Source organism: Pristis pectinata, chromosome 10 (assembly GCF_009764475.1).
Source record: "Pristis pectinata isolate sPriPec2 chromosome 10, sPriPec2.1.pri, whole genome shotgun sequence".
Taxonomy (NCBI): domain Eukaryota; kingdom Metazoa; phylum Chordata; class Chondrichthyes; order Rhinopristiformes; family Pristidae; genus Pristis; species Pristis pectinata.
In genome coordinates this window covers 6,296,440-6,314,388 of record NC_067414.1, presented here as the reverse complement: position 1 = coordinate 6,314,388, position 17,949 = coordinate 6,296,440, and the positions used below count along the sequence as shown (strand labels likewise).

General features: G+C 42.2%; 2 protein-coding genes across 6 annotated transcripts in view; one reads left to right on the top strand and one right to left on the bottom strand.

Annotated features, from left to right (window-relative positions):
• LOC127575149 (chorion-specific transcription factor GCMa-like) overlaps positions 1-4,664 on the top strand; it is a 30,388-nt gene extending 25,724 nt beyond the window's left edge. The window contains exon 5 of the mRNA XM_052024840.1: positions 4,422-4,664. Within this exon, the coding sequence (XP_051880800.1) occupies positions 4,422-4,664 (243 nt within the window). The remainder of the gene's footprint in view (positions 1-4,421) is intronic.
• A 2,850-nt stretch (positions 4,665-7,514) lies between these two features.
• fbxo9 (F-box protein 9) overlaps positions 7,515-17,949 on the bottom strand; it is a 68,303-nt gene continuing 57,868 nt past the window's right edge. For 4 of the 5 annotated variants that reach the window (XM_052024192.1, XM_052024193.1, XM_052024194.1 and 1 more), the window contains exons 10-13: positions 16,369-16,464; positions 12,775-12,871; positions 11,708-11,865; positions 7,515-8,158 (exon numbers count right to left, since the gene is read on the bottom strand). In XM_052024192.1, the coding sequence (XP_051880152.1) occupies positions 8,050-8,158; positions 11,708-11,865; positions 12,775-12,871; positions 16,369-16,464 (460 nt within the window). In that variant the 3' untranslated portion in view covers positions 7,515-8,049. The remainder of the gene's footprint in view (positions 8,159-11,707; positions 11,866-12,774; positions 12,872-16,368; positions 16,465-17,949) is intronic. The other variant, XM_052024195.1, reaches the window with a different exon arrangement.

Sequence of the window (17,949 nt, the reverse complement as noted above, 5' to 3'; positions counted from 1 at the left end):
GTGTTCAACTCTTGTGGGATGTCTGGGGACATTCTAAGCGTTTGCAGTGTGGGAAGGAATGGCCGCAAGTGGCAACAGAATCGTAGGTGGTGTCCTCTGGCTGTCTTGATGGCTATCTGAAAAGCTACTCCTCTATTTCACTTAAGGACAGATGAAGAATATTAAAATAATTAAAGAAATAATAAGATTAAAACCACATTCAACTTTTGTAAATGGAAAATATCAATAATTAAAAGGACAAACATCTGACTTTTTTACTGAAAGGATGCCTTTCTAGTGAATGGGGTGCCGTCAGATTTGATGGCCTTGGCTGGCATAAAGCTGAGGAACAGATACGATGTGCATCTGGCTCCCTGGCTCATTAAGATCAGGAAGCAACCCTGGAGTTGGTGATGAACCCAAGGGTGGAGCAGGAAATCAGAAGCAGGTTTACTATCACTGACGTATATCGTGAAATTTGTTTTGCAGCAACAGTACAGTGACATAAAAAATTACTATAAATTACAAAAATAAATAGCGCAATGAAAGGAATAACCAGGTTGTGTTCATGGGTTCATGGACCGTTCAGAAATCTGATGGCGGAGGGGAAGAAGCTGTTCCTGAATCGTTGAGTGTGGGTCTTCAGGCTCCTGTCCCTCCTCCCCGATGGTAGTAATGAGAAGAGGGCACGTCCCGGGTGGTGAGGGTCCTTGGCGATGGATGCCGCCTTCTTGAGGCACCGCCTCTTGAAGATGTCCTCGGTGGCGGGGAGGGTTGTGCCAGTGATGGAGCTGGCTGAGTCTACAACCCTCTGCAGCCTCAGAGGTATTGGTGTTAGAGTCATAGAGTAACCCGGCATGGAAACAGGCCCTTCGGCACAACTCGTCTATGCCGACCAAGGTGCCCACCTATGCTAGTCCCATTTGCGCATGTTTAGCCCACATCCGTCTAAACCTTCCTTATCCACGTGTTCTGCACTTGTGTGCTGTGGCACGAACTCCAAGCTAACTGTCTGCACAACATTTTGCTGGTTCAATGACCAACCAATGAAAGAAGTTGCAAAAAAATCTCAACTTGCAGTGTGGCTTGGAATCATTGACAGCAGCGTTAGGATCCTCGTGTTAAAACTACGCATTTGATGAAATCCCAAACCTGCTGCCCCTTTCATTGGTGCAGGATTTTCAACATGCTGGAAAACCTTCATAGCTGCTTTCTTCTTTTCTTGGAACGTTCTCCAACAAAACTCCCACACCATAAGACATAGGAGCAGAATGAGGCCATTCAGGCCATCGAGTCTGCTCTGCCTTTCGATCATGGCTCTTTTTTTTTCCTCCATCCCATTCTCCCGTCTTCTCCCTGTAACCCTAAGCCCCCCCTTACCAATCAAGAACCTATCAATCTCTGCCTTAAATACACCCAATGACTTGGCCTCCACAGCCCCCTGTGACAATGGATTCCGCAGATTCACCGCCCTCTGGCTGAAGAAATTCCTCCTCATCTTAGTTTTAAAGGGATGTCTCTTTAATCCGAGACTGTGCCCTTGGATCCCAGACAACATGACCATTCATTGGACCTTGGAATTTCATAGAACCCCATCCCCTTGGTTTCTTGCTTTGTAAATCTTGACCACATTTTTCTTAAGGTACATGGGATCCACAGAGACTTGGTAGATTGGATTCAAAATTGGCTTGGCCACAGCAGACAGGGTAGTTGTGGAGGGGTGTTATTCTGACTGGAGGTCTGTGACCAGTGGTGTTCAGAGCTGGGACCTCTGTTGCTTGTGATATATATAGATGATCTAAATGAAAGTGCAAGTGGTTTGATTAGCAAGCTTGCAGATGACACAAAAATTGGTGGTGGTGGTGCGGATAGTGATGAAGGCTGTCGGAGGATTCAGTAGGACAGAGATGAATTGGAAATACGGGCAGAGGAATGGTAGATGGAATTTGGAAATGCATGAGGTGTGGCAGACAACACAAAAAAAATTGGCAGAGTTATGGATAGTGAGGAAGGTTGTCAAAGGATTCTGCAGGATTTAGACCGGTTGGAAATGTGGGCAGAGAAATGGCAGATGGAGTTTAATCCAGACAAGTGTGAGGTATTGCATTTTGGGAGGTCAACTGCAAGAGGAGAGTATGCAGTAAATGATAGGACCCTCGGGAGCATAGATGTACAGGGGGATTATGGGGTGCAAATCCACAGCTCCCTGAAAGTGGCCACACAAGTAGATAGGGTGGTAAAGAAGGCGTGCAAGTATAAAAGTGGGGAGGTCATGCCACAGCTGTATAAAACTTTGGTTAGGCCACATTTGGAGGATTGCGTGCATTTCTGGTCACCGCATTACAGGAAGAATGTGGAGGCTTTGGAGAGGGTGCAGAAGAGGTTCACCAGGATGCAGCCTGGATTAGAAAGTATCAGCTATAAGGAGAGGTTGGACAAACTTGGGTTGTTTTCTCTGGAGCAACAGAGGCTGAGGGGAGACCTGACAGAAATATATAAAATAATGAGAGGTGTAGATAATCTTTTTCCCAGGGTGGAAATGTCAAATACCAGAAGGCATAGCTTTAAGGTGAGAGGGGGAAAGTTTAAAGGAGATTTACAGGGAAATTTTTTTTACACAAAGTGATAGGGTACCTGGAACACACTCCAGGGGAAGTGTTGGAAGCAGATACAATGGCAATGTTTAAGAGGCATTTAGACAGACACATGAACAGGCAGGGAATGGAGGGATGTGGACCATGTGCAGGCAGATGGGAGTAGTTCGGATTGGCATCGTGGTTGGCACAGACACGTGGGCCGAAAGGCCTGTTCCTCTGCTGTACTGTTCTATGTCAATGACTCCTGTAACATTCTTACAATATCTTCTCTTGCTTCATATCCCTTATTCAACCAGGTTCCTCATCAGCTCTCTCACCAAAGTTTTATACAACTGCAACATGGCTTTCCAACTTGTACACCTTATTTACCACCCTATCTACCTGAGTTGCCACTTTAGGGGAGCCATGGACTTGCACCCCAAGTTCCCTCTGTACCTCAACGCTCCTCAGGGTCCTGCCATTTGCTGTAGACTTTCCTCTTGCATTTGACCTCCCAAAGTGCAACACCTGACACTTGTCAGTATTAAACTCCATCTGCTATTTCTCGGCCTAAATTTTCAACTGGTCTAAATCCTGCGGAATCCTTTGACAACATTACTTTAGCTTGATGAACCCTTTGGAAGTCCTTTTACAAGATACCATAGAAGTTGAAGTTGTCAGTCTTATAAATTGTATAGCAAAACATTAATTATTAAACAACACACAAAGTGCTGGGGGAACTCAGTGAGTTAGGCAGCATCTATGGAGAGAAATGGACAGTTGACATTTTGGGTCGAGGCCTTTATCCGGACTGGTTCCAGATGGAGGGTCTCAAACCGACACATCAACTGCCCATTTCCCTGCACAGATGCTGCCTGACCTGCTGAGTTCCTCCAGCACTTTGTGTGTTGCTCCAGATTCCAGCATAAAATATTTATTTATTAGTCATACGTACATCGAAACACACAGTGAAATGCATCTTTTTGCATTACTGAGAATGTGCTGGGGGCACCCACAAGTGTCGCCATTCTTTCGGTGCCAACATAGCATGCCCACAACTCCTAACCTGTACGTATTTGGAATGTGGGAGGAAACCGGAGCACCCGGAGGAAACCCACGCTGACACGGGGAGAACATATAAACTCCTTAGACAGCAGCCAGAATTGAACTCGGGTTGCTGGTGCTGTAATAGCGTTACGCTAACCACTACACAGCCGTGCCGGTAATGTACAATCTCTTGAAAAAAACAAGATTCTGGAGGAACTCAGCAGGCCAGGCAGCATCCGTGGAGAAAAACAGATGGTCAACATTTCGGGTCAGGACCCTCCTTCCTGAAGAAGAGTCCTGACCTGAAACATTGACCATCTTGTTTCTCTCCACGGATGCTGCCTGACCTGCTGAGTACCTCCAGCATCTTGCTGTTTTTCCATCTAGATTCCAGCATCTGCAGTCCTTTGTTTCTCTACAATCTCGTGTCTCCAATAATTATTAAACCTTGATTTTTTTTCCCCCTCCCCCCAGTCATTAACAGGGACAACTGAATGCGAAGGATCTCAGCCAACATTTACCTCTAATGGCAGAGGCATTTTCTCTAGTCTGTATGTCAATGGAAACCTGGAAGATTGCATAGCACTTGAGAACATCTCTGGTAATCCATGTCTATCATATACAAATGGGCATGACCTTGGGAAGCCAACTTACTTTTATGATCCTTGTGACATGGATATTAGCAGATATTATAGTAGGTGTACACAGTTTAGTGGAGGCTGCCATAATCCTGGGAATTATAGTGGCCCCGGAACAAACTGTAGTGCAAATTTTGAGTGTGGAGAGTACCCTAACTGGAACAGAATTCCTTTTGGAAAGACTGCATACAGCAACTCGATCATTCGATATTCTCAAGGTTCGTCAGATCCTTGCAACGAAGCTGCCAGTCCCAAGAACCTCCGAGATCAATCACAACATACACAATCTGCAGTAAACAACGTGAACAAAATGGTTTATCAAACCTCTAAGCCCAACCTGGATGAATACAGCGATTATGTTTATGATATGCACCTGCAAAATCAGAACAGCACTTATGTACCTGCTGCCATGTATCCCGTGTAAGGGTCTACCACAGATAATTAACCGGTCTAGAAAGTGTGGAAGACAATACTGGTCAATAACAGGACTGTTTTCTAACCAGTTGATCCTTAACTAAAACATCAAGGAACTGAAATTTATGGTTGGGACGTTAAATAAGTTTTAAACAACTCTCTACTTTAAAATACAAATGTTATTTAAAGGACTGACCACTGGATATGGGTTCAACTTCTGCTTTAGAGACTTTACACGAGATACTGGGTGAAATTTTATCAGCTTTAAATGAAAAACTATCAAAAACAATTAATTTAGGAGTTTGACATCTATGGTAGTATATTTAAAGTGCTTCAACATGGACCAAAGTCTGTGTTGGTGCAACATATTTGGTTAAACGTTATCCTTGACAAATGAAATCTGATCAAATTTCTTTGGATTTCATTACCGTATTGTTGATGTGACCATCATACCTTCACTTCATCAGCGTACAGAAATGTCAACAATATTCACAACAGATGAAAATACAGGACTTGCGCATTTGGTTATCATAGAACAGCATAATACAGGCCCTTCAGCCCACGATGTTGTGCTGACCTTTAAACCTCACCTAAGACTATCTAACCCCTTCCTCCCACATATCCCTCTATTTTAAATTCCTCCATATGCTTATCTAGTAATCTCTTGAATTTGACCAATATACCTGCCCCCACCACCGCCCCAGGCAGCGCATTCCATGCCCCCACCACTGTCTGGGTAAAAAACATTCCTCTGATATCTCCCTTGAACTTCCCACCCATTACTTTAAAGCCATGTCCTCTCGTATTGAGCATTGGTGCCCTGGGAAAGAGGCGCTGGCTGTCCACTCTATCTATTCCTCTTAATATTTTGTACAACTCTATCATGTCTCCTCTCATCCTCCTTCTCTCCAAAGAGTAAAGCCCCAGCTCCCTTGGTCTCTCCTCATAATGGTTATTTCCCAATGGTGAATAGAAATACATCCCACTATTCAGACAAGTCACCTTACAACAAAATCAATTCTTACAGTCTCATGCAGAAGGCCATTGCATGCTAAATATTTAAAAAGCCTGGGAATCAAGAGTACATTACCTATCCTGATCTTGAAGTTTTCAGTATTACAAATCCAATCTACTTTTGGAAAATTGTAAAATCTGAAAGGGTGGTCTTTAGGGAACTTTTTCACTGTGGTCAAAAGTGTTCTTAGAGTCATAGCGAGACACAGGCCCTTCGGCCCACCGAGTCTGTGCCGACCATCAACCATCCATTTACACAAATCTGACATTAATGCCACATTCCCATCAACACTCCCTCCAGTCCAACTCACCTCCACACGAGGTACAATTTACACAGCCAACTAACTTCATAACCCACACCTTTGGGATGTGGGAGGAAGTCCAGAGCACTCAATGGAAATCCACGTTGTCACAGGGAGAATGTGCAAATTCCACATGGACAGCACCTGAGATCAGGACTGAACCCGGATCACTGGCACTGTGAGACCCAGGTTCAATCCTGCCTCTACCAGCTGTGCTATTGCACTGCCCTCTTATGATTACACCTTCCTCATGTTTAAAATCAGGGTCATCTTTGAACGTCAGGGCACTGCACAAATTACCATTTGACTAAATTTTCCAACCAGACAAGAAATGAGGCAGCTTTTGGGGAAAAAAAATGTTTGTGCCTTTATTTGATTTTAAGCAAATTACTGTGTAGTTTTATTACATCACATTATAATTTTCAAAATTAAGTCTTTTATGAAAATGTTATCAAATGTCACTGTCTGTCTGAAAATTGTGTTCATGTGATTCCATTAAAATATCTACATGGTTAAACTTATACATGCAGAGTTACTAGCTGAACACCAATTAAAACTATGCTTTAAAAAGACACCCTAAAGTTCCTGATGAATTCAATTTCAGTAAGGACCACAGTTTATATTAATTTGCTTTGACAGTTAGTTACTGCAACAAGCTACCACTTGTTCTAAATTAATGATGAAATACACGATGATATCGGAGGAACTCAGCAGGCCAGGCAGCATCCGTGGAGAAAAGCAGGCGGTCAACGTTTTGGGTCAGGACCCTTCTTCAGGACTGAAGATAGGAAAAGGGGAAGCCCAATATATAGGGGGGAAAAGCAGAGCAGTGATAGGTGGACAAAAGAGGGGAGGTGGGGTGGGCACAGGGTGGTGACAGGTGGATGCAGGTGGAGATAGTGATAGGTGGATGTGGGGGAGGTGGGGAGAGCAGATCCACTGGGGGATGGGTCAAAGGTAAGGAGAGAGTAGTTGGAAAGATCTTTAACAACTGAAATCCCAAAACTTCCAAGTGACAATACAAGGAGCCAGAAGTGCAGTTGATTTACAGCTAAAAGATTCTTACATCAAAATGGAAGATCACAAAACAAAAAAAAAATAAAAATGAGAATTAAAATGGCAAACATCCCTTGAACCTCTTTACCTCCAAAGAGGCGATGTTGATATTTTGAGTGTGTGAAAACCAATCATGTCATCTGTCATGTTATCTAGTTTTTAGAGGGTATTTTGTTCATGTTAACTCCTACATGAGATTAACTTTGCCATTTCTAGCTTTTCGTATGTGGCCATTCAGCAAGAGACAGAATTTGGATACTGAATTATAAGAAAACCAGGCAGAGTTATGATTCAACTTACACAGAACAGTACGGCACTGGAACAGGCCCTTTGGCCCACCACGTCTGTGCTGACCATGATGCCAGTTAAACTAATCCCATCTGCCTGTAAAAGGTTTGTGTCCCCCTATTCCCTGCCTGTTCAGGTCTTCTTGCATTATATTTAAAATACCACAGGCTGAGAAACACAATAAAGGCACAATGAAACGATTTGGAAGAAAACATTTATTTATCTCATTATCCAAACATAATTTCAGTTTAAGTAAATTATATAAAAAAAACCTCTAAATCCATTATCCATTAAAGCTTTGAAGTCAGAAGTCACAGGTAACATGAATTATTCAATCTGTAATAAAAATGAGACATTTCACTGAAGGTTACATTCTGGTAACACTATAAAAATCCTGCCAATATTGATAAATGAGCAGTAAAATTAAAACATTGCCACCAATGAGAACAGCTTCAAAGTTTATTCTCTAATATTTATACAGCCCAAGCCCCATTGCAGACTTCTGAATTTTTTTTATCCATATCACTCAGACAGATCAATGACACAGTGCATTTAAACTTTGATTGAGATTTCAGAACCATTTTCTTGCAATATACCTAGCACCTTTTTAAAAGCACTCATACAGCAATATCCTATTCAAACTCAGATTGCAATTCCTCCAGTAGAGTTAATATCTACTCATGCAAAAGGAACTTTACAATGAATATAAATCTAAACTGGCAAGATTAGATCAAATTAAAGAGGTGTTTCAGCAAACGCTGTAAAGCTCTTCACACGAGCGAAGAATAAGGGTGTATACATTTTATCGATGTCAAATGTGGAAACAGCAGTCTCTCCAGTTGACCTAAAAATGAAATTTATAAATTAGACGTATTCTGTAAGCCTTGCTGTGGAAGTAGAGTGCCCTTATTGCTTTGGATATCAATGATGGGATTTATTACAGCAATGAAGGCAGGATGCTGAAATGTTAGTAACTACATTTCTGAAGCAATTCGAAGAGCATTTCTTCCACGATTATCCACAGTCATACCCACCACTTTGCAGGAAGTTCTAGCAGTTCTCTGTCTGAATGGTTTTTGCATTCCACTGTTCTGAGTGAACAGGCTTAAATCATCTGAAATGAATACCTCGGATGAACAAATTTTCTTTCAAAATAAAAATTGACTGTGATAAATTTAAGCCAAAGAGCAAATTATTCAACAGGCACATGACAAAATAAAAGAATGGTTTGCCACACCAGTTTCACCGTGAGGAAGAGCGCCATGCTTATTATAAACAAACAAAAAAGTTCTGACATTATTGTAAGAAGAAGTAAATGTCAATGGCTAAGAAATACAAGACCTGCATATCTGGAATCATTCCACACTAAATAATTAACAGAAATATTATTCATAGAGTCACACGGCACAAAGACAGGCCCTTCGGCCCAACTGGTCCATGCTGACCAAGATTCCCATCTAAGCGAGTCCCATTTGCCTGCGTTTGGCACTTACCCCTCAAAATATTTCCTATCCATGTTCCTGTCCAAGTACTTTTTAAATGTTGTTAATGTACCTGCCTCGATCACTTCCTCTGGCAGCTCATTCCACGGGTGAAAAAGTTGCCCCTCAGGCTCCCATTAAATCTCTCCCCTCTCACCTTAAACCTGTGCCTTATAGTTCTTGATTCCCCAACCCTGGGAGAAAGACTGTGCACATTCACCCTATCTATGCCCTCATGATTTTATACACCTCTATAAGATCAGCCCTCATTCTCCTACACTCCAATGAATACAGTCCCAATCTGCTCAACCTCTCTCCATAACTCAGTCCCTCAAGTCCCGGCAACATCCTCGTAGATCTCCTCTGCACTCTTTCCAGCTTAATGGCATCCTTCGTGTAGCAGGGTGACCAAAACTGAACACAATATTCCAAATGCGACCTCAACAACGTCATAACATCCCAACTCAGCAACATAACATCCAAACTCATATACTCAATGCCCTGACTGATGAAGGCCAACATGCCAAAAGCCTTATTCGCCACCCTATCTACCTGCAATGCCACTTCCAGGGAACCATTTACTAGAACTCCTAGGTCCCTCTGTTCTACAACATTCCCCAAGGTCTTACCTTTGACCGTGAATGCTCGACCTTAATTTGTATTCCCAAAATGCAACACCTCGCATTTATCCGAGTTAAACTCCATTTGCTGTTCCTTGGTCCACTTACCCAGCTGATCAAGATCCACCTGTAAATCCTGATAATCATCTTCACTGTCAATGACACCACCTATTTTAGTGCCACCTGCAAACTTACCAACCATGCATTGTACATTCTCATCCAAGTCATTGATATAGATGACAAATAGCAATGGGCCCAGCACTGAACCCTGGGGAACACCACTAGTTACGGGTCTCTAGTCCAAAAACAACCTTCCACCACCTCTGGACACTGGATAAGTACTCGAAACAAATCTCCACCAAATAACCTACCCATGCTATTTAAACACACACCAGAGTGAACCGCATTGGAAGAGAACTGACCCCATGGAATGACACAGGAGACTGGATCAAAAAACAAACTGCTGCAGGAACTCAGCAGGTCAGGCAGCATCTGTGGAGGCAAAGTCGGTTAATACTTCGGTCATGACCCTGCATCAGGACCGTTGCTTGAACCACCGAGTTCCTCCAGAGTTTGCTTTTGAATTGGAATTGGTTTATTATTGTCACCTGTACTGAGGTACAGTGAAAAACTTGTCTTGCATACCGTTCATACAGATCAATTCATTACACAGTGCATTGAGGTAGTACAGGGTAAAACAATAACAGAGTGCAGAATAAAGTGTCACAGCTGCAGAGGAAGTGAAGTGCAGGCAGACAGTAAGGTGCAAGGTCATAACAAGGTAGATTGTGAGGTCAAGAGTGCATCTTATCGACTAGGGAACCATTCAATAGTCTTATAACAGCGGGATAGAAGCTGTCCTTGAGCCTGGTGGTACGTGCTTTCAGGCTTTTGTATCTTCTACCCGATGGGAGAGGGGAGAAGAGAGAATGTCCAGCGTGGGTGGGGTCTTTGATTATGTTGGCTGCTCTAGCGAGGCAGCGAGAAGTGTAAACAGAGTCCATGGAATCTATGGTTTTACTTTTCGTGCAAGCTTCTCTGATGTAAAGCATCCACGGGTGGATTAGAAAATTTACTTTACCACATTGTTTCTAAAATCATCACTCTGAGTAAGCAGATTTGCTGCATTTAATGCTTTAAGATGCACAATCGCTGAATTTTGGAAATCACACACAATTCCCAAGAGAATTTGCCTCTGTTTTTAAAGTGTATCCCAGTTATCTTTGACATTACTCCCAATTATGGCTTGGCTTTGGCAAAATTCGTATAACAATTTAAGGAGAGATAAATGTGGGGCATGCTCTGTTGTGCTCTTATCGGTGTTCAGAATAGTTCATTGGGTATTCTTTAAAATAACTTTAAAATAAATTGGGTATTCTATAAAGTAAAACAACCAAAGGCAAAATGAAGGAACTTTTTTTTTATATAAATGTACAAAACATATTTTATGCAGGAAGTTATGCTGATATGGAATACACTGCCTGCAAACGTGGTGGAAGCAAATTCAGTAAAATTATCAATGAGTACATATGCAAAGGGAGTTTTTCCCAGCCCTCCACACCATCGAAGGCACCTAGAGGAGGCGCTGCCTCAAGAAGGCAGCATCTATCATCAAGGATCTCCACCATCTGGGTCATGCCCTCTTCTCACTGCTACCATCAGGCAGGGGGATACAGAAGCCTGAAGTCCCACACCGCCAGGTTCAGGAACAGTGACTTCCCTTCAACCATCAGCTTCTTGAACCGACTGGCACAACCCTGACCCTACCTCAGCAACGGGACACTACGGACCACCTCTTGTGCTACTGTGGACTTGTTTCTAATTGTGCTTTTGCACTGTCTCATTTTGCAAAGTCTTTTTCTTCGTTGTTGTATAATTTATGTCTAATCAGAATCAGATTTATTATCACTGACTTACATGACGTGAAATTTGTTGTTTTGCGGCAGCAGTACAGTGCAAGACGTAAAATTACTATAAATCACAAAAGTTAATATATGAATAATTTACGTTCTGTATGTTGTCGGTACATACGTGCCTGTGATGCTGCTGCAAGTTTTTTTTTGTTGTTCCTGTACCTCACCGTACTTGTGCAGATGACAACAAACTTGACTTGGCTCTCAAAGAGCTGGCATAAGCATGATGGTGGTGGCTGCTGTATCATTCCATCACACCCCAGACAGTGCTGGGACGTTCAAAAGAAATGGATGCCCTCACCCACAAAGGCAAAGGGACAAAAGCCTCCACATCAAAGATTATAAAATGAGACTGCAAGAGCCCACGCTGTTTACTCACTTATAGGTAACCAGACACGAGTGATGAAGCCAGACCAGCTTGTTAAATCGCTGTCGACCACTCGAAGTAAGTTGTAACCCCACATGAAAATTATGGTCAATCTCAGTGGAAGGAGGAGCCCGTCGGTAATACCTGTACTTCTGAAACTCTGGAGTCTTCTGTTTTTTAAAAAAAAGGAACAAATCAAACGTTTTTCCAAAATTAGCACTCTTCAAAAAAGAACATTAATGCCGAGTTATATTTGCCACTCTTTATCCCTAACAGCACATTTGCAGTAACTAGAATAAGTCGTTAACCATGAGCATTTCCAATTTTGACAACAAGTTTATAGGAGTGCAATGAAATGGAACACACCAACATTTAATAAAAAAAAACTGCACATGCCGGAAATCAGAGATAAGAGCAGAAGATGCCTGGAAAAGCTCAGCATTTGTGGAAATAGAAAGTTAACATTTCAAGTCTGAGACCCTTCATCAGAATTGCTTCCCTTTTCCACAGATTCTGCCTGACCAGTATTTGCTGTTTTTATAACACGAATGTTTTAACACTCTTCCTGCTGGGAGTCACGTTGAAACTACCACAATTCAGTCACAACTAAAATCATACTTCCCTCAGATATAAGAAGCTGACTGGTCTTAATCTCTACGGTTTCTAGTTGGCTATTTACCAATATTTTCAAAAATAGTTGTCGAACACCTGCTAGTCAACTTGAAGATAACCCAGATTCAAGTTTGACTTTCTGTTAATGTCACCATGGACATATAACACATTTAAACTCTGAAGACATTTCAAGTTCCTTAAAACCTGAGATTTGGAAAATCAAGCTTGACTTCTCTAATCTGAACGGAGAGGTAAACTGCAGCCCGGCTGTTCTTCTGGATACCAGGTAACTTAGCAAGGAATAGAGATCGAATATATGACCTTCTGAGTGAGTACCAAACACACAGACACTCGCTCAATGAACCATCACCTAATGGTAATGATAACCTGTAACACATTCACAGATCATTTTTGTTTCAATTAAAATACTCCTGCTGCTTGCTGTCAACTAATTGTTCCACACCTACCTCCTCCTTCTTCTTCTTTGCCAGTACAACAAATACTTTGGTTTGATTATCTGTTTCTTGTGACAGACGAAAGTGACCAAAGAGGACGGCATCGATTCTGTAAAAAATCCCTTGAGTGTATTAGCGATAAGTTCCATGACATCAATGCAACAAACTACTTCAAGACAAATTAAAGTAATACATATGGTTTGACGTTAAATGAAACTGCTTTCTCTTACAAATAAAAAATTCCAATCATCATTTTATTATAGGTCCACATCAAAATTTCACCTTCAAACTTCTAAAAGTAACATGCAAGATGGTCAAACAGCAAAATCAAAGATGAAAAAATTTAATTTCACATGTACAGTGCAAATTTTATATCTCTGGAGTTCACTCAAGATCCCATCTCCCAGTAAAATTTTAGAGCACTGGCTTTATTCGTGATTGTGAATATTGCTATGAAACAGCCAGTTAACATTCTTTTTGAAAGTACAACAAATTTCACACTTCTGGTCTCCTCACACAACTGATAATTAAATCTATTTTGCACACTCTCAAAGGTCTTAGCATCACACTTTATGAAGGATGCCGAGGACTGGTTACAATACTCCAGTCTATGATTTCAGGAAGATTTAACTTGTATTTGTTTGTACTCTGCACCTCCATTTATAAAGGCAAGACCCCGTGAGCCCTTTTTAACAGCCGAGTTCAAAACACTGCTCTAAGGTTGTTCTTTGAAGTTCAGCACATTATGGAAACCAGCCTCCCCTTCCTGGACTCTGTACACTTCTCACTGCCTCAGTGAAGCAACCAGCATGATCAAAGACCCCACCCACCCCGGACATTCTCTCTTCTCCCCTCTCCCTCCAGGCAGAAGATACAAAAGCCTGAAAGCACATACCACCAGGCTCAAGGACAGCTTCTATGCAAGACAAGTTTTTCACTGTACCTCAGTACAAGTGACAATAATAAACTAATACCAAATACCATTGCACCTTTCTTCATTTCTGCTACCAAAATACATTTCTCTCTTTTAAACTTCAGCTCTCATGTTCTCTTGAATTCAAGTAACATGCTCATCGAGGTTTATTAACTTCCAAGTTTTGTAAATATCTGCAAAATTTGAAATGTCCTTCACACCCTATTCCCTGTTATTCGTACATCAAAAAAAGCAGTGATCCCAATTCCTCTCACCAGGGATCATCTCTGTGGACTTTCATCCAGTGTGAAAACAATGTTTTCATTTCTCTCTGCTTTCAATCCCTTTAACCAACTGTGTGTTCAATTTTATTATTAAGTTCATTGTCTGGTACAGTAGCAAATACTAGTTAAAAGTAGATACACTTGCACCATTCAAAACATCAATACCACTACATTACTACCCCACCCATCCATGAAAACTTGGGTATGTCTCAATCCACCCTACTTTTTTCCATAAATTGTTGATATCATCATACTGGACACCCTGCAAAATACTTCTTAAGAATGACCTCCCCGGTACAGCTGGTGGAAATTTGCATTTCAGTGCCAATGAACAAACCAAAAGGAGGCCATTTGGCCTTCTTGCTTTCTACCCCACTCTTAGAAGACCATTGAACAGTCCCCTAGTACAATAAGATGGATTCTGGACCTCGTTATGGCCTTGCACCTTATTGTCTGCCTGTACTGCACTTTCTCTGTAACTGTAACACTTCATTCTGCATTCTGTTACTGCTTTTCCCTTGTACTACCTCGATGCACTGTTGTGAAGAAAAGATCTGTATGGATGGCATGCAAAACAAAGTTTTTCATTGTACCTCGGTACATGTGACAGTAATACACCAATTACCAGTTTCATGGCCGATTTCCTACCTCAGCGCCACCTTCCTGTGGATCCCCCAAGTTCTGATTCCCATATCTAAAATGATGGCACTCTTAGTTAATTGTCACCTCTGACTGAACTTTATGGGATTTTCCTGTTGACAGTCCTGCAGCTCCAATCACCATTCCCTGATGCAGGGTTTTGACCCGAAACTCCTTCCTCCCCACAGATGCTGCTCGACCTGCTGAGTTCCTCCAGTGGCTTGTCTGTTGCTCCAGATTCCAGCATCCACACGTTTATAAACAAACCTTTCTGTTGCTGATAGAGCTTCGATTACCTGCCCTCACCTCCAATTGCTACCTCCTTCCTTCCTCAGTCAGGGCATTGAGTATAGAAGTTGGGATCTTATGTTGCACTTGTACAAGATGTTGGTGAGGCCGTTTAGAATATTATGTCACTCTGCTACAGGAAAGATGCCATTAAGCTGGAAAGAGCACAGAGGATATTCACGATGATGTTGCCGGGACTTGAAGGATTGAGTTATGGAGGGAGGTTGAGCAGGTTGGGACTTTTCTTACTGGAGCGTAGGAGAATGAGGGGTGATATTATAGAGGTGTATAAAATTACAAGGGGCATGGAAGGGTGAATGCGCACAGTCTTTTTCCCAGGGTTGGGGAATCAAGAACTAGAGGCCACAGGTTTAAGGTGAGAGGGGAGAGATTGAATAGGAACCTGAGGGGCAACTTTTTCACCCAGAGGGTGGTCCGTATATGGAACGAGCTGCCAGAGGAAGTGGTTGAGGCAGGTTCATTAACATTTAAAAGGTACTTGGATAGGTACACGGACAGAAAAGATTTAGAGTGATACGGGCCAAACATGGGAAATTGGTGGTGGCTCAGATGGGAAATTTTGGTCGGCATGGACCTGCGGGGCCGAAGGGCCTGTTTCCGTGCTGTATGACTCTGTGGCCCTTTCTCATCTAGAATATCCCTCTCTGCACTCACCTCACTGTTGTTTTACTTGCTAGAGTTCAGAAACCCCAAGCTTCCTTTCATTTCACCTTGCTCGAGCTGCTTATTAAAAGTCAAAGTCGAGTTTATTGTCAGATGCACAAATACATGTGTGCACAGGTGCAATGAAAAACTTACTTGCAGCAGCATCACAGGCACAGAGCATCAGATATACAAGGAAGAACACAATTAGACCAATAAACGAAGTCCATTGTAGTGCAAAGCGATCATAGTGTTGCTGTACTGAGGCAGTGATTAGGGTTGTGAAGGTTGGTTCAAGAACCGAATGGTTGAAGGGAAGTAGCTGTTCTTGAACCTGGTGGTGTGGGACTTCAGGCTTCTGTACCTCCTGCCTGATGGTAGTTGCAAGAAGATGGCATGGCCCGGATGGTGGGGATTTTTGATGATAGATATTGCCTTTTTGAGGCAGCGCCTCCTGTAGATACTACCGATGATGGGGAGGGATGTGCCCGTGATATATTGGGCTGAGTCCACTACTCTCAGCAGCTTCTATGCTCCTGCGCATTTGAATTGCCGTACCAGACCCTGATGCAACCAGGCAGGACACTTTCAACAGTACATCTGTCGAAGTTTGTTCAGAGTGTTTGGTGACATGCCGAACCCACTTAACCTTTTAAACTGCGCTATGCCTGCACATTGTGCAATGCAAAAGAAAACTGAGCAATTCGTCACCAAACTAGCACTCCAATACGATCATTGGTTCTCCTGGACTACAAGCTACAAGTACTAGCATTCCTTTAAAGTGCACGGAATGGTGGGACAACACCTTGCAATCATTACCTTGGAGTCCTGCAGCATAAGCGGGGTACAATGGACTGAGGATCTTCTGGTGTGGTCAACATTATTACCTGCCCTCCTGGGAAGAATCGCAGATACCTGGTTATATAAGGGGTTATACACAATGAACGATAATTGTATTCAAAATGGACTTAACACTGTAAATTGAAGTGGCAGCATTCCTTAATAGTAAAGTATTATTACACTGGATTATATTGAAGAATTTTCCATTCTGAACATTTATTTGGCTGGTAAGTAAACTCTTGCCGATTCTGGAATGGTCCCAAAACAATAACTGTCCATGAGTTATGATTCACACATTCATAACTGGGGTGAACACTCAAGAATGAAGTTAAACAAAGATTCAGCAGAAATGACTACAAAAGTCCTTGAGATAATTGTTCAGATAAATGCTGAAAAAGACTACTTCAAACTAGTTTGGGACACCCTGAACTATCAAACTAAAAATTCACAAATTCAAAATCGACTTTAAAAAAAACAAAAAAAAAGTGCTGAATTAGAGAAAACCAGGATGGTCCAGTGGCTCAGCAGATAGTGCAGCTGTCCGACAGCTCCAGTGAGGATGCTTGATCCCAAGTTCCGGTGCTGTATGTGTGGAGTTTGTGTGTTCTTCCTGTGACTGTGTGCAATGCTCCCAGGTGCTCAAGTTTTCTTCCACAGCCCTAAGATGTGCTGGTTAGTGGATCAACTGGCTACTGTAAATTAACCCTTGTATTGGTCTGGGGCAGATGGGGATGTGAGTGGGAACAGGTTGCATCAAAAGAAGTGGAGCAATGGGACTAATGAGAGCTGGCATAAACCCAACGGGCCTTATAACAGAGTTGATGTCATGAGAAAATGAAGAAAATGAGAGCAAAACTGGCTATCTGCATGAAATTTGTTATTTCCATATTTTGTTCCTCTTGCTGTGTTCCAACAAACTAGCTGGCACTATAATTTTCAGTCACAAATTGATGACATAGTTTCAAATTTCAGTGGGAATTGAAAATCCAATCCAGTATCTAAATAATGTCAAATTCTGGGATTAGAATATTTAACAAGCTCAACTACTACAAGATCCAAATGAAATGATTCCCGATGGATTGATATTGCAAATTTACAGCTTGAAAGGGTGAATTAATCAGCGGTACATTGGCTACAGCTAAATTTAATGAAGAACAGCAAATTAAACGCTGAGACACACCCATTCTACTCGCCTTAACGATCTTTTCTTACTCTCTTTGCTAGCTGGGGACTATTGTAGACTTCCTTTGACTTTTATTTGATTTAATTCAGTTAATTTCATTGTATTCAATTGTACTTATGGAAATATAAGAGACCGTAGATGTTGGAATCTGGAGCAACAAACAATCCACTCGAAAAACTCAGCGGGTTGAGCAGCATCTATCGGGGGAAAGGAACTGTCAACGTTTCGGGTCGAAACCCTGCCTCAGGACTGAGAGTGGAGAGGGGAGATGGCCAGTACAAAGAGGAGAGGGGGAGTGGTGAGACAGGAGCCTGAGGTGATTGGTGGACTGAGGAGGGGTGTGGGTGTGTGTGAGAAAGAGAGCACGCGCGCGAGTG